Source organism: Mchenga conophoros, linkage group LG3, assembly GCF_057382185.1.
Source record: "Mchenga conophoros isolate Kocher_MC1m ecotype Shallow Benthic linkage group LG3, M_conophoros_male_GT1.1, whole genome shotgun sequence".
Classification (NCBI taxonomy): Eukaryota; Metazoa; Chordata; class Actinopteri; order Cichliformes; family Cichlidae; genus Mchenga; species Mchenga conophoros.
The window spans coordinates 79010313-79035143 of record NC_140528.1 but is presented as its reverse complement, the minus strand read 5'-3'; the positions used below and the strand labels follow the sequence as shown (position 1 = coordinate 79035143).

The 24831-nt window shown below is 40.0% G+C and overlaps 1 protein-coding gene across 6 annotated transcripts in view; it reads right to left on the bottom strand.

The window, feature by feature from the left end:
- nrxn2b (neurexin 2b) overlaps positions 1–24831 on the bottom strand; it is a 707860-nt gene that overhangs the window by 352212 nt on the left and 330817 nt on the right. For 5 of the 6 annotated variants that reach the window (XM_085267412.1, XM_085267417.1, XM_085267416.1 and 2 more), the window contains 5 exons: positions 23743–23766; positions 16101–16262; positions 3626–4064; positions 2304–2687; positions 12–215 (listed from right to left, as the gene is read on the bottom strand). In XM_085267412.1, the coding sequence (XP_085123538.1) occupies positions 12–215; positions 2304–2687; positions 3626–4064; positions 16101–16262; positions 23743–23766 (1213 nt within the window). The remainder of the gene's footprint in view (positions 1–11; positions 216–2303; positions 2688–3625; positions 4065–16100; positions 16263–23742; positions 23767–24831) is intronic. The other variant, XM_085267413.1, reaches the window with a different exon arrangement.

The window sequence follows — 24831 nt, the reverse complement described above, 5'->3', positions numbered from 1 at the left end:
CGGGGGCCTACCGAGGTTAACGGTGAGCTTGACGCGGCCTCCGTCCAGCTCCAGTCGCAGGGTGTCCGCTGACTCCTTGGAGGTGGTGGCCATGAGCAGGCCGTACGCTCGCTGAGACATGAAGCGCAGCGCCACGTCTTCGGCCTCCGTGTGCATGGTGACCGGCATGATGATCTTCAGGTACATGCTGCCGTCGTAACTCAGCACCGTCGCCTCTGCAAAGGGGCGATGAAGAGGATGAAGTAAGCAACGAGTAACAATCGAGGGAACGGTGTCTCCCGAACAAAGGTCGGGCCGGTATCACAGCTAAGTTTAAAGTAGCTGTGATAATCCACGTAAGCTTAATTACACTTGAAAAATCTTTCAATCACTCACGTCCCGCTTTCTCCAAAGACGACAGCTCTAATTCAAACAGGATTTAGACAAGACGTGTATTTGGACGCCATATCAACAGCATAGGATCAAGGGAAAATTCGGCATGAATCAAGATCAAAGCCATGTATGTCTGAAAACGTCACACCAAAACAAAAGGGGATATAAATCTTGTTACACGTCTCAGACATTCAAATTTAACAATTTCATAGAAATAATCAATGCGCACATCTTCTGAATGTCTTTTTCTGTGTGTACACTTTTAGCACACCTTATCATTTACAATGGATTTGTTAAATATGTATAACATTTGCTTAAATTAGATCTATCGGATGGCCTAGGAACGCCTTAGGGAGGTCTGGGCTTCTGTGACCCAGCCCCCTGATAAGGGGATAAAAAATATGGATGGATAAATAATTATCTCATAATTATGTTTACATTTGTTTACAAGAACCCACATTTCAAGAAAACGCTGACAATTTTAAAGTGTAGTGTATTAATACAAGAAGAACAGGAAACCACAAAAAAAGGACTTAACAAAAACATCAGATGCTTGCCAAGCTTAGAAAAACAAAACTCAGTCCGTGCTGTAACACGGTCTTCATGTTCACACTACATTGAAGCGTGGTTACTTTCTCTAACATCGCTGCTGCCATAAATAGACCGCTGTTGGAGATTGACAGTTCCAGAGGAGTGCTCTTATCTTGGAGCGTGGGTCGATATGTGTCACCACAGGCTAACATGAGTCACTTTCACAGGGTGCTTCAAGCATTTAGATTTTAGAGTGTACAAAAACACGATGTTAAAAGATGCAGAAAAATCCCTCCTACAGGCCAGCAATCGCTTAAAATGCTGCTATTTCAAGAGAGCACATCAGATTCGCAAATCCTACACAACACACTGTGTGTACTTTGACAAAAGTCCCACTTGTATAAAAATGTGATGCCGCTGCATTATTTTATCAAAACAGTGAACGGCTAAAAGAGACCATTCATTATTGCATAATCACCATCACTACAACCTGCAGGGCCCTGTCCCTGTCAAATCAATATCACAGATTCTCCTGTCATTCAGCTAATCTGTGAACTCAGTTTATATACACAGGTGTATCTAGCTGGGCATTACAGAAGTGTGCCTGCAATAATACAAAAATCCACAAGATGGCAGAAGAACATCACTTAAACCACGCTTGTCATCCGAGGAACCAAATAGTAAATTGTTAAAATTATCACCCTTCAAAATAAGGATATTTCATCCTATACCCTGACTGTCCTGACTTGAATCCAATTTCTCCTTCCCTCATTACCCTCCTTGTCCCTCAAAATTCCATTCCGTCATGGCTCACTCACCCCCTCAGACAAGCTAAGACAAACCGCAGGCTGAGGTGTCTGCACCTAATTGGGATGAATCAGAAGGACGTGGCGTTGTTTGACGAGCTCACCCTGCCTCGCTGTGGTGCAAAGGCCACTCGTGTGTGTGTGACTGACACAGATGGCGGCAGGAGGCCTGGCTGCTCTGTCGCACTCCTGCCAACATCCCAGCACTTCAGCCAGTGGGCTGAATGCAAGCAAGTCTCAGGTGGCATTTGGTGCACACACAGCTCCTTGTTGGTTACAATACAAGGAAGAATGCTGTCGTATGTGTCAGCACATTAACTTAACAGAAACTTTTCGTTGTTTGGTGTTGGGACTCTCATGATTTCCTTTTCATTCTTACTGCAGTGCATGGGGCCTCATATAAAGGAATATCTTTGCTTGTGTGTATATGTTTGTCCTGCTTTTAATGCGATAAAAAAGCATTTCATTTCTTTTCTGGAGTGTAGCCAAAACAATTATATTTATCATAGTCAGTATTCAATTATATACAATGAATTCAGATTCTATAATTAATCCTTAAGTGGTCAAAGAAGCTTCACTCTTGGCCCTTCTTACCTATCTCACAGTTGGTACCAAGGTATCCGGTGCCAGTGCAATCACAAATGTACCGGTTCCAGCCCTCTTTGCAAAGACCTCCGTTGCCACAAGGGGCACTGCTGCAGCGTTTCTGTAGCTCACGGGTGCAGAAACTGCTGACACCCAGGGCACTCTGGATCTCAGCCAGCCGGCGGACATCCCGGCTCTTGCCATCGATGAATAGGTCACGGACGCAGCCTACGTAGCCGTAGTTAAGGAGCGCTGTCCAAACTTCTGGCGGCAGGATGAGATCTGACTTAGATTCGGGCAGCCCGCCCAAGTACATATCAGTGTCCAGGTCCAGGATTTCACTGCCCTCTGGGGAGCTGAAGGGCATGCTGCGGCTGTTGACTGAGATTGATCCTAAAATACAGAAAGAAAGAAGAAACAAGCAGCAAGATGTTAACTTTTGAATCTGATGTTACTGGCACCTGGATACATCACCCTAACTGCAGCTACATGAATGAATATAGGTCCAGCTTATCTGTGCATGACTGAGCATGCATCTTGTATTTAGTGCTTGACTAAAGTGATTCAGATGGTCAGGACTGAAAATGTGTATAGTCTATATACGTAAATGTGAGTGAGCGGAATAGTGGGAGGGGCAGTAGGTGGCTAATTTAGGGAAACAGAACAGGGACAGACGGAGACAGAAGGACATACACGCCACAGAAAGAATAGATGACAGTAGAGTGTGCATCCATATGCGTGTGTGTGTCTAATGTGTCTATAATAGGCTAAATGGAGGAGAAGGGAAGCAGAATGCAGCAGGGAGTGGGTGAAACAAAAGGCCCTCTCTCTTTCGGTGATTAACGACTCCATCTTAATTTTCTATTAAAAGCCAATTACAGGAGGAGCAGCAGTGAGATCCCATGCGTGCATACACACTCACACACACACGTATGCACGCACGCATTCACACGCTTCCTCATTATAAGGCAACAATTGAGGGAGATATAATGTCCAAGGTTCTTTCCCACCTACAGATCATTCATCAGACAATGCCCACTCAAGCATACAGATGCTCCTGTTTGCACCCCCAGAAGGCAGAGGAATTTAAAGACATCACACAGTTTTTAAAAATAGATATACTGTTAGTATATGCAATCACTACTCTGCTTCCAACATGATTGAATTGTCATGAAGGACAAAACAGTATTAGACTATGACAAAGTCAGTTCTGTCCCCTTTTCCGTGCAGAGTCTATATTTCTGTCTTCCTAATCCAGTGAGCCGTTCACATGCACTTAAATCGCATGCAACATAAAAAAGTGACTAACCCAGTTTTAAAGCACTCCTCACCTTTCCTTCCTTCTCTTTGGAAATCCACATGGCACCATTCCCCATCGTTGACCTTCTTGTTGCTGGCCTTGAGCTTTGTTTTTCCGGAGCCCATATCAATCAGCAGGTACAAATACCCCTCCAGAAGCTCCATGGCAAAGTAATCAGTCTTCAGCTCCCTACCAGGCTTCTGCTCTTTAGGCCCCTGAGGCCGTCCGTGGCTGAATAACAGAAGGCCGCTGGGCTCTGTGGTCCGGAAGTCAAAAGAGATAGAGCCCGTCTTCTTGGTGTTCCACTTTGGCAGAGAGATGTAGGACTCGGGGGTCTCAAAAGTTACAGGATCCAGGGCTGCTACATCCTCACAGCGGAACACCAGGTCACCATTCAGGGTGATTTTCGGGTCACGCTCGATGGCCAGCCGTGACAGCTCCAGCTTAAAGTCGTTGTTCTTGTACACCACCTAAAAGAAAAGCAAATGGTTGAAAGGTTATGATTGTGCATTTGGAGTCAGACTATGATTTAAAAACATGTGACTCAAAAAACAAAATGCAGTTTCAACAGCATAGTCTGTGTTGTCATGGCTATTAATACTGAGAGCCAGCAAATGCATTTTAATTGCTTCAGGTAGTTTCAAGTATTAGTTATAGTCGCTGCCGGGGAATCTCAACAGCACGGGGAAATGACTTAAAACTTGAATAAGTACATGACTTTTTCATGAACTGCAGTGTGGAACTAGTATTAGCGGAAAAGAAGCTGCTTTAGTATCTCCTGCACATGACCTGGTAACAACAATTTTAGGTCAGAGAAAAGGTTTTGCTAAGGGAAACAGGAAGAGCCAAGAAGCGAGATGAAAGCAGGCCGAATGCCGATGTCTGCTAGTACTGAGGTGTGGACCCACAACTTAAAGAGTGTATTGTACTCTCATCACTGGTGTTTAAACTCCTGAACTCTGGTTCATTCCATAAACCATACAAATGTTTCTTCTTGTACAAAACCATTCCTCACAAATGGAGTAAATATGCATAATAAATTGAAAAAATTAAAAAGGCTCCAGGGGATATCCAGAAACAGAAAAAAAGCGAACGTTGCCTACAGCTCCAATGCAAATGTCTCCAATGGTCTTTGATGAAATACAGCTCTATTGTTTGAGCTCAGAGTGTGCCTCCGTGTATGCATTCATAATGGATTAATTGCTGAAGGCAAAGCAAATTGTTCTTGTCTTTTATAGTTTTAGTTTTCTTTTTATTTGTTGAACACTCTGTACACAGCTTTGTGAGAGGCCTTCCTCAAGGTAATACTGTGAATCAGCAGAGCTCTCTCCATTTGTGCGCTGTTCGCACTCTCTGTTTACCACACTGCTCACAATAAAACAGAGAAAAAATAAGCTGGTCTTCATTTCAATCCCTGATTTCTGCTGCTGTCTAAGCTGAGAGGTTAAGGAGATTGTTCCGGTTCGTTTGATTCCGCCAGCAGATGTTCTCATTTGAATTGTCAGAGAGTATAAAAACAGAAAGAGCTACCTGCTCTTTGTGTTTGGAGTACAATTCTTGTTCTCATGAAAGGATGGAATGAAAGTCATCACCTTCTATTCATATCTACTACTTCCCACACTGGAAAAGGGTGAAATTTCAATTGCACAGAGGTCAGAGTGAAAATGAAGGTAGAAAACTTTTTACTATGCTTCAGAATTAAGTTTCTCATTTATGAAACACGTTTCATTTCTTCAATCATGTAAAAAAAACAAAACATATATGACAAGTTGAAGTGAAGATCTTATACTTAAGAAAAACTGAAACCTTGAAAATATTCACTAGTTATGTAAGTGTATTCTAGTTTGGGAAGCATAGATGTCAGGGTCCTGGGACTGGGCGACCCAGGATCTCTGAGCAGTTATGAATTATATTATTATTATCATTATTATATGTATTTTGGTGTTGCTTCCCTTCTCTGTGCTTGTGTGTGTATATATGTGTGTGTGGCTGAGCACCCGTTTATAGGCGCCGTCAGGCCCCTGCAAGGGGACTGGCCACACCCGAAGCCACACACCTGCTGCTGATCAGGCCTCGTCGGGGGAGCTACTTAAGAGAGTCTTGGAGCTCCCACCGACGCGGGATCATTGCATGAGACTCCACGTTAGTCACCCTGTCTACTGTCTAAGCTAAGTCTGAAAGTATATGCCTGCCAATCTGAGTGTCCTGACAGCTGCCGTTATTGTTTCCCGCAGGAAGAGCGTGGAGGGCACGGAGAGCAGCGAGCACCGGGGGGTGCTGACACGGGAGCAGAGAGCACACGGACTATTCACGGGAGACACGACACGGGAGTCTGGGAAAATACGGGGAGTTATTGTTACGTTGTTTTTCACCTTGTAAATAAACACTGCCTATACATAGAGCACCGCGCCTGGGTCCTCCTTCCCCACTCCTTCCACGGTGTGCCATGCCGCACCGTGACAATAGACATACGACCCTGTCCTAAACTTCTATAGCCAAACATCTATAACATCTGTAGCCATATCTCATTTATAGCAGCAGAAGACACAATTTCTTGGAAGAGACCAAGTTTAAGTTATATCAAGGACTTGCTTGGGTATTTTAGGTGCTCATTGTACATGCACAACCAAATCATGGGTGCTCCACTTCAACTGTGCTGGAACAAGATAGAAATAGTGAGACTAAATAAGAAAAGGGAGAAATGTATTGGATTTGTATGATTTTATGTTTTAATTGTAAATACACGATTTATGGGTGTGTTTGGATCATATTTTTAAATATATAAAGTATAATATATGAATGTTTACATGCTTTAATTGTTTTCTTTGGGAAAATGTGGAAGCACCCCTGGCGGGTTATGAGCAAGGTGTGGCTCAATAGCAACAGGATATGAAGGACTGCCAATTACCTGATTTGTGTGCGTTCTGTTTGCATGTGCTGAACAAATAAATACTGTTGGGAGTCATCATAAAGTTAAATTTCAGTTTAAATCTGGTCCCTTTTTTCATTAATCATCCCAAAGTCATTTAAAGTTGGGGTACACAACAGTATCGTAACTTGATTAAAAAATATAACTGGTGCAAAAGGGAACTACACTCCTGCATTGCCTCTGGGCCCTGAGTCTATCCTGCAACAGTAGATGTGCCTTTTCAGACCAGATCAGAAAAGTATAAACAAATCCGGAGATGTCCAGGAAGAAAACAAACCAGCATTGCCCTGGTGGTATCTTCACAAAATATGTGCATTATTGACTGTAAGCCATTCTAAAAAGTACACAATTTTCTGTTTTCTGACTATGTAGCATTACTTAAAAAAAAACAACAACAACAACAAAAATACAATATCTAGGAAACTGGGGAGAGTTAGTACAGTTTTGGCTGCTATAAGAAGACTTGATGAAGATTGCACCAGTCTGGGTGAGCAGACTTCACACAGTTTCCATGCAGAGGACCAAGATCTTTGAAAGAAGTGGATCATTAACAGGAAATACTTTGTTCCCAGCAAAAACAGCATGAAAGGTTTTGGTTAAGGGTACTTCACTTACCCAGTAGAGTTATTCAGCTGTCTAGCCAAGCATGATGCAATGCTTAGCTAGTTAATGTTAGATGCTGTGTAACCTGACTTAGATTAGATGGGTTTGATGGATTTTACCAAACTGCAGCTTAACCTAACTAATATGATGTACAGAATATTGTATTTCATTTCTTGTTTTTCACAGAATTTTTACCCAAGCTTCTAACTTACTGAGCAGAATTATTATTGCTGAATTATTTTGTGTGTATTGTGTCACATTTTGGTTTTGATTTGCATTGGCCTGTTTTTGCATTTGCTTGTGTGTATAATTTGCCTTCTGTGATGTGGTTCATGATTTTTTTGGCTGCCTAATTTGTCCAGACCGCTGCTGTCATTCCTCATTGTCTTTCATGGTATCTCTTTCAAACGCCCTCCAATCTAACCTATTTTTTTTTCTTGCACACGGGCACACTATCTCATCCACTCACTCTTCCTTTCTGTCAAATGCTACACCTACACACCGGCACTGAATGCTCAACAAGAACACAGATATGCTGGGTTATTCTTAAACTTAAGCCTCCTTTGGTTATCTTCAACATTAACCACGCTGCCACATGTACTGTACACCTCATAATGTCACCATTAGCACAGATTAGTACTGGTAATTAGGTATGATAATACTAAAATTGGCAGCAAATAAGGCGTAAACTCCTCTTGCTTAAGGTGTTAGAAAAAGAGAGAGATAGGTGCAAGAGAGGAAAAGCAGCATAAAAAATAAAAGCTTTATTTTTTTTGATTTATTTACAGGTTTTCTCTTGGTTTTGCGTTCAGCTCTGTATCCAAAAAAGGAAAAACTGTCATTACCATCATTGCAGAGACTGCTTGAAGAATTTCCTTTGTCTTGATCATTCAATTGTTGTTTGACTTTGCCTGTTTACTCATTTCCTGTTTTATTTTGTAGTCATTTGTCGCCTATGTTTTGCATGTAGCTTTATTTCCCTTGTGTCGTTATCCTAATTAGTTTCACCTGGGCCTTGTTCCACAGCTGTGTCTAATTCCCTGATTAGCCCTCAGTGCATTTGTGTATGTATATATAGCCCCATTTTCCTTTTGTTTGAGTGTGTGTTAATCTACAGTTCTGCGTTCCTGTCAGTGAGTGTGAAGTGTGGCTATTTTTTTCTTTGTTTATGGACTTTGGTGTTCCACCAAATAAAAGGTTGTTTTTTAGTTTATTTTTGTGTCCGTGAGTCCTTTGTTTGCATCATTCCTGCCAAACCTCTTGACAAACCAAGTGCTGTGCTTGTTATAAAGAATCACACAACATGTTTGAAAAGACAAGATGAGGCAAGAAATCCAGCCATAAACATCTTGTAGCTGATGACTTTCAGCTTAGAGACTCCAATGACTGATTTTCAATAACAGACAGGTCTGCAACACTGTTGACTGGCTACTTTAAAGATGAACATATATTTTAAACACTCAGAGTGTTGAAGGGTAATTTTCAGGTAATTTTCATCACTTTTTCTTGAGTATTAACTTTACAGCTACTTGATCCAGATAGACTATTATGTGCTAAAACTTACATAGAATTTAGTGTGTCCCTTAGAGGGTTCTTTTTATAGGTTTTCGGAGTCAATAACAACAGTAAGGGTGGCCAGATTTCTACTATATTTGTGGTTTTCTCCTTTCTTGTTTCCTGGAATTTTAGTCAAAATTTTTGAATATGATTCCTTGAACATAGCACTGATGCCATAAAATATATTTCCAATTTTATATGGCAAAGAGGGTAACAGTCACTAATGATGTGCTTTTAAAAAGTATACAAATGTATCCATTTGTTTGGAGCCAACAAATAACCTGGCTAGGCAGAGGCAGGACACTACAAGCATAACCACAAATTACTGCAAGCTTTCAACGTGTACATGACATCAAAACCTTTGTAGGGTTAGGATGGGTGTTACTAGTTAGAACAACGATGAATGTAGGCATTTATCTTGGTGGCAGATCAGCTACTACTTACAGTAGTGATTCAGCAAAAGCAGAATTGTTTTGAACTGCCAGTTCAGGTGGCTGGTACTGAATGGCAAACATGTTTAGCATGCCTGACTAGGTTCAGATGCTCTGTAAACTCGTCCTTATCATACTAGCACCTGTGTGAAAATCTATTTTATTTTCATTTGTTGGAAACACTCCTTGTTAGTTTTGGTGAAATTATCTATTAATTGAGAGATAAGCCATCTTTTCAGCCAGTTATGTCTACAACTCAGTCTTTGGTAAAGGGGTAGATTAGCTAGAGGGAACACAATGTCGTAAAATGCTAAAGACGGTAGAAGAGAGTGGTGTTAAGCAGTATGGAAAACAGGAGAAGATGGTGGCGAAAGACAAATGAGAGGGTAACAGAAGGACAGAGGGCTACATGGGAGCACTAAAGCGTGTAAAGCATACCATCACTCACAGTTAAGCCAATGCCTTATAGCACATGTGTCAAACCCAAGGCCTGCGGGCCACATCTGGCACGGCGGACATTTATATCCGGCCCGCGAGATCATTTTATATAGATTTATTATTATTGTTATGCATGGCCCGGCGATATGAGGCGCTAATAACACACAAACTACAGATCCCAAAATGCAGCACTGCAGCCTCCTTGACGAACGCTAGGCTAGCTGGGAACATCCCCACGTCAATCAAGTCAAACTTCTGTTATTGCGAAGCTAGCCCCTCACAATGGCGAAGAGAAAAGTTGATTCTGAAAAAAGAGCCTTTCAGCACCGGTGGGAGACTGAATATATGTTTACAAACATTGCCGGTAAACCCGTGTGTCTTATTAGTGGAGCTAATGTGGCTGTAATTAAGGAATTTAATTTAAGGCGACAAATAGGCTGAAAAACCTAAATGTCGAGCAGAAACTACAGAAAGTAGAAGAGCTAAAGAAGAATCTAACATTTCAGCAGACTTTTTTCTCCAGAGCAAAATCACAAAGTGAAGCTGTTGTGAAAGCAAGTTTTATTGTAGCAGAGGAGACAGCCAAATCAGCCCGGCCATTTACCGAGGGAGAGTTTCTGAAGAACTGCATGATGAAGGTGTGCAACGTCTTGTGTCCAGACAAAACGCAGATTTTGGCAAATGAGAGCCTGAGCAGAAACGTATGTCAAAGTGTAACCGACATGAAACTGCCCTGGGACAAACTTGTTGGACTTACAACAGATGGAGCGCTGGTGTTGTGCGGTGAAAAAAGTGGACTAGTCGGCAGGATGTGAGTAAAGATGCAGGAGAACTGTACCAGTGAGTCAACAGCATGCTGCATCATACACCAGGAAACGCCGTGTGGTAAAGTCCTAAAAATGGAGCATGTAATGATCACCGTGACGCAAACCGTAAATTTTATCCGAACTAAAGGTTTAAATCACCGTCAATTTCAGTCTTTTATGTGGGAAATAGATTCAGAGTTTGCCGACGTGCCATCACTCAGAGGTCCGTTGGCTGAGTTGGGGAAAAATTCTCAATAGGGTTTTTGAGCTCAGCAAGGAAATCTGTCAGTTCATGGACATGGCATGTATGATGCGGTGAAGGCATTTCAAGTTAAGCTGTCACAAATGTTCAGTGCAACTTGCCTCACTTTCCCTGTTGCCAAGTAATGTTGAACCAAGTCAGCGCAACAGTGTTCCCAGATGCGCACTTTGCTGATAAACTGAGCGCACTGAGTTCGCACGGCGCTTTGGTGACTTTGAGCCACAAAATGAGAATTTTGAGCTGCTTCACAACCCATTTACAGTTGAGGTGGAAACTGCACCTGTGCAGATTCAGATGGAGCTGCATTCTAATGGGACACTCAAGGGAAAGTACGACACTGAATGGCCCGCACAGTTTATTAGTTCCATTCCTGAAGCAATGCCCCAGCTCCAGATCGAACCTTGTGTATGTTTTATTTTATTTTCTCTGGGGTATTTGACAGCATGTTCATATTTCTGACTTGCAAAATTTTGACAGGATATATTTTTATGGAGAGAAAAATATTTAAAGTTAAAGTTTATTTTTTTAAGTTTACTTATTCTGGAATTATATTCCTGTCCGTATTCACATTTATGTTTAAAAAACATTGTTTTAGTGTGTTCAATAAATGTTTATCTTGTTTGGCCCGTGACCTAAAGTGTGCTTTGAGGTTTGGTCCCCTGTGCAATTGAGTTTGACACCCCTGCCTTATAGAGTCTGCAGTCAGACAGGGTCAGGTGTCTTTACAACTGCTTGTGCTCACGTTGCATCCTTATTCCTACCATCTGTCTTTCGCTCACTACTTACTGAAAACTCACTGCTATCAAAAGTTTAAAAAAATGCATTGTTCTTACACAAATTAAAACTGTTCCCCTTTATTTTTGATCATCACGTCAGACTTTAAAATTCACTGACTTGTGTGGCAGTGATTTGTTCTTTCTTATTCTAGCAGTGCAGCTAATGCAGGGCCAAAGCCTCCCACAGGGGTCCCTCCATTGATTTGTTTTGTTATTGAGAAACTCTTCAAATTCAAAACCCTGCAGGTCTGGAGCACAAATATTTGTTACTTTCTTCAGATACTTGGTGTTGTGGATATTTGATGAAACTATACACCGCACGGTTTGAATATGTTGGTTGATACACCATCCACTAATCACTTCTGTACCGATATCAATTAAATGGTACCTTAAAGACTTTATGTATTTATAAACTTTCGTCTCTTTCACTGTTTATTAGTTTATGAAGCATTCTGAAGTACCAGACGTTACACTAATGGCTTCTGCCTAAATAAAGAAACAAAAAAAACTGAAAAGTGCCAGTGAATATTGACTTGTGGCAGGCAGGACATGAGTTAGGGTGACGGGTGACTTTAAAAGATTCTTTTGTGGAACAAAGGTGAAGCTAAGAGGAAGCTACAGGTGAAGACATGAAGCATCAATATGAAGTTGGGAGGACAGGAAGAGAGAGCGTAAAAGAAAGTGAGGGCAAGGAGGAGAGCAAGCGCATTCATCCAGCACATGGAATCAGTCGAAGAAATCAATTTTTAATTTGGCCATCAGGATGGCAAAGCCATTGGTGTACCAACGGAGCTACAGTGCTACACTTAATTACACAAAGCTGCCCCTGAGAAAGGGAAGATGGGAGGCAGAAAGAAAGAGATGGAGAGAAACTATGAGAGAGGCAGGAAGAGTGACAAAGATGAGCACATGAGGAGAGGGTGGTGTGAAACGAGCGATAGCAAGGTCACTGTCTGCGAGAGACACAGGGTGGTGGAGGTTGCAGTGGGGAGACAGATGGTGACATATACAGAAGAGAAGAGAGGAATCTGTGGAAACAAGACTTGGGGGCTGAGGAGCAGAGAGACCTGATTTCACACCCCACCTCTCTGATTAGGAGCCTAAGGAAACACACATCACCCTGTGTATGATCATAGCATGTGGGTGACTTTGAACACATGGAGGCGCACATACACAGAGAGCAAATAAAAACTTCACAGGGCTTCAGTGTCTCTTTTGATGCCTTTTTACTCTTCTTCTGCTGCGCTGTTCCTTTGGATTTCTACTGCCTGGAGGGTGCTGGCCGAGCGTATCAAAGGCATTTGACCACGGTGGCAGCGGGAAAGCCTTGCCCTGGAACATAACACGACTGATAATCCGAGATGTGCCACAGAACAAGCACTGCCTAACCCCCAACCACTCACTTTCTTTTTCTTTAGCTGCTACAGCTTTACCTGGTGCTCTCAGCTGCTCTTATTGCAGCTTTTCTCAATAGCTTTCTAGGTGTGGTTACTTTTCTGGCTCAGTTTAGTCTTGAAATCTTGACCTCAGCTGGAAATTACAAACCGTAAGGCTGCTAGAAAAACAACCTAAGGTTACGTCCACACGTACCCGGGTATTTTTGAAAACGCAGATTTTTCTATGCGTTTGCACCTTTCGTCCACACGTAAACGTCGTTTTCGGTCACTGAAAACTGAGATTTCTAAAAACGCCTGCCACGGTGGATAATTTCGAAAACTCTGTTTTTGCATTTACGTGTGGACAAGAAAAACAGAGAAAACGCAGAAAACGCAGCGTCAAAGGTGTGCGCCTTTTTTGACGTCACACTGTGCGCCACGTTATTGTTTCGGTGAAATGAATTTCTACAATACTGTTACTGTTAATTGTACTTCCTGCAGTGTTTAAATGCTTACATATACACACAGTTACTGTCCCTCCACACATACGACTCTGTTCTGCTTCTATGCCCCAGCTTTGTTTACCATTTCCCACCGAGGCTTCTAGACTTCTGATTGGCCAACATTTCTACACGGTTAGGAATATATCGCCACCTGTTGCTTTGGCATGTTCCTAGCAGCGTTTTCCTTCATTTCTGCGTTTACGTGTGGACGGGATTATTTTTTTAAAACGAAAACGGAAAATCTCCGTTTTCAAAAATAGTACGTGTGGACGTAGCCTAAGCTTAAGCTTCTGGTAAGTTCACGTCTGGGTCATGTATCTTTCTGGCCTGTCACCAAACAGATGTTCAGCTATTGAGTCTGAAATGTATTACTTTAAGTCATAATTCTAAGAGTAGAGCAAACTACACTTAAATGATTTGCTTTTCTTTCTCTCACTGGGGAAAGTTTCATTCTATCTCCAGTTTTACACTGGAGATTCAATGTAGCTTGGGGCTACAGGCAAGAAGTCCAAAAGTAAATACATAAAAAACTAACACAAGCCCCCAGATGCAAACATAGCAAGTGTACTGTGGAGTCAGATATCCAAATATCCAAAGAGTTCACGAAAGAAGGAAAGTTATTTTCTTGCTGTGCTTAACCAAACACAAACATATTACTTTAAAAAACAAAGGTGAACATGAATACCAATATCTGATGGCTACACCACTTCCCACCTGTCTGGAACTTGCTCCCTTTTCTTTGTACAATCATCTCATCATCTCTTTGTATCTCATCTCTGTCAAAAACCTTCTAGTTATCATTAAATTACCCTCCTTACGTTGTTTTCATTGTGCAGTCCAGTCAAACAGAAATACTTTTTTTGTTGCTGTCACACCTTCTCTCCCTTAGCTTTAAACAGGAGATTACACAAATTAAATGATCAAGTCTTAAAACATCTGCTCTTACTTTTCATTTCTAAAAGTTTGGTCACACTGGCTCCTTAATATCAATTTCTTTTGTTACTACTAGCTCTTACCACTATCTTTTTTAAACATTTAGACAATTTGCCTTTCTTGTGCTTTGTGTGTACACTGACTGTAAATCCAGCCTTGTCTTGATGAGACAGAGGACTGTTAAATGCCTAGGGAAGTTTAAGACCCGCAAGGGATTCTTCTGATAGCAACCCAGATAATGAAAGTGTAATTCTACAGGGATAATTAAGTTAGAGATAGGGTGATTACTGTGCGATCCATTAAAAGCGTTGGCAAAAGTAATTACTTATTCAATCAGCATGGTTTTATGAGGGAATGCGATGGCACCATGTTGCGTTGCCTCTATACAAGTCATTACATTTACAAGGGCATAGCACTTTGAGCTGTGATTGGTTCTCTTGACAGCTTGTTCAGCCATGAATTAAGACCTTGGTGAAAATAAAAGTAATTTTTATCAAAGTTGAGTTGAAATAAAAATTTTAAAAGGCAACTGTCCTCTATATAGCCATCCACAAATATGAGTGGACGTGCTACAAATTGTGATCTGTCTGTGTGTTCTGCGGTGTGGTTAGAAAGAGAGAGGCTTCAAAGGGATTCAGGAAGCTGTATGTCTGACACCTCCTACTCTCACATATGGGAGTTATAACTGCCCAGACGGATGATTCTCCAAAGAAAGTGTCAGTCAACACAAATGTGCTTCTGTAAATATGTGTGATGATACCATGCAGCAAACTGTGTCATTTGTTCTCGCTTTGTCTAAAACAATAAAAAATGCTTCTAATTCCATACTGTGGTTTGTGAGCCACCACTCATTTCATTACATTTTGCTTCCGAGGAGCCAGACTTTGTAAGACTTGAAAAATAGTTCTTCAGGCTTTTTGAAGGTTTTTCACAGTTTTTCTTTGGACATTGGCTACTATTTTCAGTCCAGTCATTTTACCTAATCAAACTGGAGAAATACAAGACAAAAGAAGAACTGGCAAGTTTAAAAAACTATCAATAGCAGACGAACAGTGTCTGAACGTCATGTCCAAAGCTTCATCAGAAATGGTCCTACGGAAAGCGTGACCAACCTGTTCTGAAGGAAGGGAGACAAGGAGAAAATGCTCAAGTACAGATGAACTGGCCTGAAAATTATTAGCAACAGGTCATTTTAAATTTTGGTTCAAATCACTATGAATATGCACAACGGAAGTGAAGAAGGATGTACAAAAGTGTACAACAGATCTCTGCAGCCATCTGCAAAACAGATGGTGGTTCTGTCATGGTTTATTTTTACATTATACATTTCAGTCAATGGTGTGGGAGATATCTCACAGCAAAGTACTGTTTGCCAAGCAATACTATCTGGAAAGTACCTGATACATAGAGTACAGCCCTTTGACCATTGATCATTGTCGAAATTTAGCAATGATTACACAATGGACTGGCCTTCCTAGTCACCAGAACTCAACATTATTCTGTCAAGACGTCACACATAATCTTGACAGTGGAACAAAAGGTAGCCAACACCCAAAGAAGACCTTGGAAAGAAAAGCATCTGGACTTTCCTTGAAGACGTTTCACCTCTCATCCGAGAAGCTTCTTCATTTCTAAGAGCAATTGGTGGAGAGTCACAGATTTTATGGGAATGTCCCCAAGAGGGTCACGGACCACATAATGATCCTCTACCTAATCTGGGACTCTCCACCAGTTGCTCTTAGAACTGAAGAAACTTTTTGGGTGAGAGGTGAAACAGCCTCAAGGAAACTCACCTACCTCGTACCAACCTCGTACCCTACTTCGTCAAAGAAAAATGCAAATTTCAGTTGGTTTGTTCATAAGAGTTTAAATATTAAGCACTTTACACTTACGTCTTTCAGGCAGCCCATGAAGTTGTTGCTGACTGGAGATCCAGGCAGGTCTGCAGTGTTTGGACTACCTCCAATGTAGAAGAAGTCATCAGAGCCCAACATAGTGTAATCTTCCTGGGTGTAACCAGTGGTGGTCAAAATACCATCAACTGAGATGGTCACCTGGCAAAAGCATGTCCCAAAAGAGACAGAAAGGAACAGATAGAAATAGAAATATAGAGCAGGAATAGACAGAAAAAAGAAAATAATAAGAAAGGAGGGAAATTAAGAGAAATGGGAGGAAAAACAAGGAAGAAATTGGATTAAACACAGACGCTTGATTGGGTTGTACCTTAAATTGTATCGCTCAGTTGGTGGTTTTTTGGTGTTGGTCAGACTGAGGGCTTTCACTTTAGAGTGCAGTTGCTAAAGGTAAACCAATGGAACGACAGTGTGCCAAATGTCTCATCACTACCAGTGGTAGAATAACTAACCTGGTTTAGCAAACTCAGTGCAAAGGCCATAATCTACAGCCTCAAGAATTAACATTTCAGTCATGAACACTAAAAACAGCTATCTAAACCACACACTATGAATTTAAAGTTACATAAGTACAAGAACTTGACCTTTAAACAAGCACCATGTTTAAAATGCCAACTGGGCTTTCCCTGAGATTGGCATAGCTACGTTGTAACACTTCATTCACAGAGCTACCAGTAAAAATGACTTCCCTTTTTAATATTTAATTGCCTCCAGTTTCATATTTTGTACAAGGCCATACATTCTTTGCTGAATTTTGATTGGTGACAGAAGCACCAGGTGGAACCCAGAATCAAACACACGGCTGCAAGCTAATGGTGTGAGATAATGTGCGAACCGAAGTGTAGAAATGATGCCTCCCATTTTTTTGACATCTCCAGGGATCTACTAAGTTTTGTATTTTTTTAATGAGATCTATTATACTCAAATCATTTTAAAGTTTTTTTTAATACTGATTCCCTCTTCTACTGTTTTGCTATTAATAGAACATCATTAAAAGAAATACAACAGCATGTGTGGGAACCACTCCTACAGTGTAAGACTAGTCCTTAAAACATGAGGTGAGAAAGCTCTTTTCATGTTACACCTGACCTTATCCCATCTTTACAAATAATACCTGAAGAGTAAATGAAAAGAAGAAATCATATATATATATATATACTAGTCTGAAACGTGAAAGCATCTCTCCTCCACAAGTTTTCAAGGAGTCATCACAAAAACCCTTGTATTTTTACATTATACTTATTACAATGAAGCAAATTGTAGTTGTTTATGAAAAATACTCAAATCTATCATTTACTTAATTGTATTTCATCACGACTGGATTTAGTATTGGTACGACAGCGATGATCATATACAAACACCCTGCCAGATCCTGATGTTTGATTCGGGAGAGACTTTTGCAGTTAGTGACCAATTTATTCTTCTAATTATCCTAAAAGAGCTGGCGTGGGCGAAAGCGAAGCACTCCAGTCTCTGATTCAACATCTGTTATTCTGCATAAACGTACAAATGCAGCACTGCTGGGAGCCACACGCACAACCATCTGGCTTTCATTACCTTTGCATACTTCAAAGTGCCAGTAGCACTACATTTCATCATTTCATCAAGGTCCAGCTTTACATTTGGGTCAGTTAATTGTCAAGTAAGATCTAGAAATGGTGCTTTCCTTTAGCATGTCCTTTAAAATATATTCAAAAGTAGTGAATTCAGTTAGCAAAAACATCAGTTATCCTCTATGAAAACATCAACTATGCCTAAATTTATTTTAAGATACAGGTCCACAACTATAGCTGTGGCAACTGTAACCAAAAAGAAACCTTAGCAACTGCACTCCAAAGATTTTATCTCCCCAGCTGAGTTCTTATCTTCTGTTTTCCTTGACATTTTTCTTTTTTTTTCCCGTACTTCCCTTTGTAAGAGGGCAACTCATTTTTATGTCTGCTGTTGCTACTTGGTGAGAAAGATGAATCACATTGGCCAGATGTATCTGGCATGATGAATCTGCAGTTCACAGTGCTGGTATGTTGGGGTCATCTTTGGAGATCTTGGATAGGGATTTCAACAGGAACACTTCATTTGCCCAAAGTGACAAGCGAGACCTTACTGGCTATAGAGAAGAAATGGGTGGGAGGGGAATTGTTACTATAGGCAATGTCAAACATGTTCCTACTACTGTGGTTGAACTATATAGCCATGGTATTACCATTTCTTCAAAAAAGTAGATTGGAAATGTCATAGGGTAGAGAAATATCCCGTAAACCTTTTAAAATAAAGGGGTTGGCAAACGTGCTGAAAAACACCAATATTGGCTATGGCTAAGCTAGGCCCATGGAAGTTTTGGGATAATATTGGGATTGTTGATGGCACATCTCAGTGAATCAGCGCACTTACTCGGATAGTGGGAAAACATCAGTGACTAGCTGCCAGACACCTATAGAGTTCCCAGCAATGTGTAAGTTCTTTCTCTTCCCCTCACTTTCATCCCAGATTGTACTCCTTAATATGTTAAAAGCTTTAAACACATGTGATTTATTCAATAAACTGTCTGAAGCAATCCTGTTATATTAGTGATTTATTGTTTGATCATAGGTTTAACTTATACAGCATTAAAAGCCCCGTGTAGACAATGTGTCGAAATACTAAAATAAGCACATTAAAGGTTGTCTGAAAAAAAACAAACGTTTTCTTTGAGGTAACTTTGTTATAATTCATAAGAGTTAGTGTTTCAACCAGGATACACACTCATTCCTTTGACAAAATTGCAAGCCCTTGCATCACTGGCCACACAGGAAGGAAGGAAGGAAGGAAGGAAGGGCTTGATGGTATCAGAGGTTGCAAGTTGAAATATGCCGCATGCGTTCCCATTTTAATTAATGTGCTATAAATGTATTTAGACTTTTCTTTGAATAAACGCCAAGTAAAATATTCCCATTCTATGAACAGTCTCTGGTTGCTTTTTCTCTCTGAGAGTTGTTTTTGAATTCAAATTAGAATGAAAAAATGTAAATTTGGACTTTTGACTGAACAAAGTGTGCAACACTTATAAGCATAAGTACTGATCAACTTAAAAAAGTAAACTAGACTCTGTGGATTGATCAGTCTATTTTTTAGACAAGCAGCTCCTTGTGCATTCAAAGTAACTGACCAACTTTTAATTGCAATAGTGCAATTAAAATTTGTCTTTATATGCAACGTTCTCATCAATTTCAAAATTATGCTGTTGTTGGCAGCATAATGTTATTTCTTCTCCTGGGGAAAAAATAGCATCCTGGGTGCACACAGCATATGGCCTGAATATTATTTGGTGTAATTGTGTGATCACAGTTTCTTTCTTGAAACAAAGCTTGATGTGAAAATTCTAGGAAGGAAGGATGACAAATATAAAACTGCATCAGATTAATTCGCACATTTCTAGCATTCTTCGCTGTTCTTTATTGTGTGAACGTCATTCTTCCGGCCTTTCTCGTGTGCCTCCAACAAGCAGCACATACAGCACATAATACACAGACTTAACTCAAGCCCCAGCTGCAGCCTTTATTGGATTCTCGGTTTTACCCAGCTGCTCGCCAGATACCTGTTTAGCCCTGTACATACAGAAAACTAAGAAGACCTTGCTAAACTCTGCTGAACTGATTGCCCCAGGTATAAAAGACACAATGAAGATGTTTAAAGCTGAATACACTATGAAGAGATTGGCACAGCTCTAGGGTTCAAATCATAAGAAGCAATCTATTTCACCCACTCGCATGCTGCTGAACTTGATTCTTTTAAGCTATTAACCTCTGCTTTCAGCCACTCTCTCATGTCTACTTGTTCCTGATAAATCAGCATCTACCAACAGACTAGTTTTTGTTTTTTATTTTTTTTTAATTGGACTTTAAATGTAGTCTATTCCAAACCAGATGTGGCTTCTATGGACATTTTGAGCATAATTCTATGCTACAGTCACAATAGGGAAAACAGTATTTGGAAACTGTGGCACAATCAAAAGTATTGCCACTATGTCCAATAAACTTCCAACTTGGATGACTTTGAAATGGTTCAAAGCTGGGGACCAGAAATGCAGCCACGGTCAGCTGTCTACAAAGTGACTTTGATCAAGATGACCATAACATGGCAATTAGACGGAATCAGTCTGCTATCAGTTTGTGATTGAATAGGGCCAAGTCACCAATCTTTTGCCATGTGCATACACAGAAATTCACATTAACTACTTACATTTAAAGAAAATAAGAAACAATGATTCAATACTCGCCCACAGAATAAAAATGAAAGTGAAAAAGAACATTAGAACGTGCCTAGACGATACTGGTTACGTACACATGGAAGTCGTACGGTTTCCATATAAGAAAAATAAATTTTCGCTTTGTATCAGTCGCCCACGATTGCTTCATGTTCTACCTAAAATTCAACAACAGCCATTATTTTGACCATCCAATCTTCATAAGGCCCATTTGTCAGAGATTTCTTTCCTTTCAGTACCATCACTCCTTACACTTATCCATGCAGGGGAACATGTTTACATAGAAATGTGTCACTTACCCTTGTTGGAACAACATCTGATTACTGTCACAGGTCTTTTAAAAAAAGGAACAATGTGTTATCTTTAGTAGTTGAAACAATATATTACACAGAAACGAATGCATTCCCACCCATGCGATGGGTTTCCATAGGTGTCTGGCAGCGAGTCAAAAGTCCTAACTGGTCGCAAGTGGAGAGAGCCCTATTTTTGAACTTCAATGTGGAGTTTTGACATGTAAACCCTGAGGTGACGAACTAACCTGTGTTAGTAAAGGCATGGGGGGAGGGTTGGGAAGCTTGGGGCGAGTGCCATTTGCGCAAGAGAGAGGGGTTTTAAACTATGCGCCGAAACGAGTTAAAAGGGTTGGAGGGTGAACAAAATCGGTTAGTATTTTTGTAAGTAAGGGGAAGTCAGACACAAAAATGGTTGTTAGTACAGTTACAACAAAGGTTTTATCCAAACAGTAGATTAGTAACAATTTAGTCATAGTGAAAAAAGTATGTGAGGATTCTTTAAAAGTCCTCTGCAATTTGATTGCTCAAACCAGATCCACATTTGGACTGAATGTGTTGTTTCAAGTGACAAGGGTTTGTTTGATTAAGAAGAAACAAAATGAATCCATACAAGCTAACAGGGTGACACACAAGCCATGCACTTAAATAAAAAAGATGACCGGAAGGATGGGCTTGGAGGAAGAATTCATTGAGACACAACACAAAAAGGTCAACTATTAAAAGAAATGTATAAAATAAACCATCTGGCAAAATGCAGCAAAATGGGCGAATTTAATCGCAGGGCATCACGACACCAGACAAATGGGAAAAGGAAAAGCAAGAGAGCTTTTAGTGTTCGGGGTTTTAGACAAGAAGGCAACATAAAAAAATGCATCAACACACGTGTACAACAAACTGACACGTGCTGGGATACAGCAGCATTTACACCCTATAAGAATGCTGATGTGAACACTTCTAGCCAATAGAATCATGCAGACATGGTGCAGGAATACAGCCACTGGATACTCAGTTTGGAGGTGGAAGTTGGAGAAAATGGGACCGGAGTAAACAATCACAGATGGAATCCACGTACATGAGAGGGTTTTTTAAAGAATAGGAAAAACTGAGAGGGGAGAGAAGATGTTCAAATTCTGGTCAAAGATAGCAGGAAATAGCTTTTCACCACTGTCCACGTCCTTCATGATATTGGACACAGAAAAAACACAAAAACATCTGCTCGTGATTGCAGTTCTCATTATGCCTCTGCTACAATTTCACTACAGCTTTTCTGATGCGAGTTGAAAATTGCTTTATCACTTTTGTCAAATTTGAGCCAAGACTCAGTGAGTCACTACCAGATACAGTGGCTTTCTGCACATGACACTTTTCTTTTCCAACTCATGGGATTTGATGGATTGGCCAGATTTATTCCTTGGGGCATCAATTCTTTATTCACCAGAAAATGAAAATCTGTCTCCCCTCGTTATTTTTCCCTTTTTTTTGTTTTAGCAAGATAACGTGTGAGGTCATTATTCATTTTAGTAAGTTAATTTTGAAGTTAAAATTATATAAGAAATAAAACAAAGTATAATAAAATAAAATAAATAAAAACAATAAGGAGAATGTGGCTAACATGTCTTATGGCCATATTGATTTTAGTAGGACAACTGATATATGTATGTATATACGTTAGCCGTGATATATACATATACATATATACTCAATGCAATCTTTGTATCAAAAAACAACAACAACAAAAAGAAGATCGAAGAGGATAGGAGTCTTTTCATGCAAGGGGTGAGGGCAGTAAAGTATAAGAAATATAAGTTAGTGTTAGTGTTAATGAGGGGTCGATCGTACACAGATTTTCCCAGTCACTTCCCTTTATGTCTGCATCGATGGGCAGACAGTTTCCTTCATTGATTGGGCAAGTCCAGTGAAAGCAAGTAAGGCTGGCTCTAGCTACACCCTGATGGCAGCATTACTGTTATGTACTAAGGCCTAATAGGAGTTAGTAAAATAAGATCTCAGTAAGGCTTTTGTCAGTCCGTCTTTGTTTACGTATTTTTAAATATAAAGGTCTACGAGTTATTTTGCCAAACTTTCCCCACTTTGCTGGTTATTCAGTGTAAAACTGTCTGATCACCCCTGCACCTGTGTTCAGGGAACTAACTGTCCATGAAAACCTTTTATTACGTGCGCACATCGTCGTGTAAGAGAGGAAGACTGTTCAGGTACAAGACTGAGAACAGCCCCAGGTTGATCATAAATCAGCCTAAGGCCACTAATGGGATCAAGCCCTCATTTGAAGCCTTCTTTACAGTGAGGGCTTTGACCGATAAATCAAGAGCTGTAAATAATCTTCATGACTCTATAAACCATAAAACGGCAAACCTAGATTACAGGGCACTCAATAACATGCCAAACGAGTCTAACTGAAATACCATAGCAAAACAGTGTCTTTAGTGGCATTTCTCTCACACTTTTTAAAATATTGGGAGAAAAATGATATAAAAAACAGAAAGTGAAAAATGTATTTTTACTTCCTTTCACTGGAATGGCCAGAGTAGGCTGCTTGAAAAGTCTGCTGTGTACGTTCACTTCAAGGGTTCTTCTTAAAAAAATACAAAATAAATTTAAAAAAGGGAATAGGGATTAACAAAATATAGTTTCTCATCAAAATTTCAGAATGCTAAATTGAGAAAATATCTTGCGTAATGATTCTTTATTTCTTCATACGGATAGTGTTTAAAAAGAAGAACAAATGAAAAGACAAAGAAAATAAACAACAACCAAAAAAATAAAAAATAAAAACTGATATAATTCCCTATATCTTTTCTTTTGAGCAGACCTCATTGGATGAAAACATTAAGTCTTAACAGGAAAGGGAAACTGGATGGCAATAAAAAGCGGTTAACATATATAAATACAGAGAGAGGGCTAAAATAAAAACAGAAAGGTGGAGTTTTTCCAGCTACCTTGGAATTGATGGAGGATTGTAGTTTCAGTAAAGCAAACAGAATAGAAAGAGGTAACGGAAAACCCAGGGCAAACCAAAGTGTAAGACAATTAGAATGATATCTACCATATAATGCAGTTTGTTTACCATAGCGTGTCCAATGCCTGCGTGCTTCAGGAGAAAACAGGGGGAGGAGAAAGAAAAAAATGACAAACCTTAAAAAAACTCAAAACATACCTAAGCCCCGAAAAAAGTGGGAAAGAAAAAAAAAACGAATCGCCTTTGATAAAATCAGGCAATTTGATTGTAAAAAGAATAGTGAAAAAGAAAATATTATTTTTTATATAGCTGTAGTAGAACATCCAAATAAAGAAATAAAGAAAGCAACTGTAAGCAACTATTTCGTTTTTAAGGGTCATTTTCAAAATAAAATTCATTAAAAAATAAAAGGTATAAAAGGATAACAGTACATTTGTTAGTATGTAAGTCGCAAGTTAATTAGAGAAAACAACAGATGGTTTACATTCCGTGAATGACACAGTGTTAGTTGTTGAAATCATAAAAGGTAAGGGAAAAGAAAATTCACCCACGAAAGTAATCAAATTGGAAGAATTCTGAACCATGTTAGTAAGAGAGACAAGAGTTAGCAAATCAACTTCCACAGAGGGGATTTGGGCAGTTTTGATGGGGAGGTTTATTTTGAAAGCGGGAGGGAATGAGGGAAAAGTACATCAGTATTAGTATTCACTCTGGCAGACTAATCTGTTCAGTGGGCTTTCTGTTGGTAGGGTGTCGTTTTTGATGACTTGAAAAGGTGCAATTATCTATTATAAGCAAAATTCCCACAAGTAGTCATTTAGGGCTGCTGTGATGTATGCAGGGGAAGACAAAAAAGAAATTACTCCATTGTAAAATAAAAAAAATCTTCAATTATGGGAAAAAATACAGTATAAGCATTTAGGAAAATGGAATTAATTCAGGATATACTTAAAAGAGTGAGAAAGGCTGAAGGATAGAGAGGAAGAGAAAGAAGGACAGAAAGGTAGCTGTGGTTCTGGTGTCTGCAACAACCTAAAAAAGATAGATGTTCGTTTAGTCATTTGAATCATTTCCACTGTAAAGAGGAAAGCTCGCAGTCCCTAAAAAATGAAATAGTGAGCATGGAATGACGCGTTAGTCCTTTCTGTACATTCAGTGTCCTTCTGTCTTTAAATGTCACGTCATTGATCTTATGAA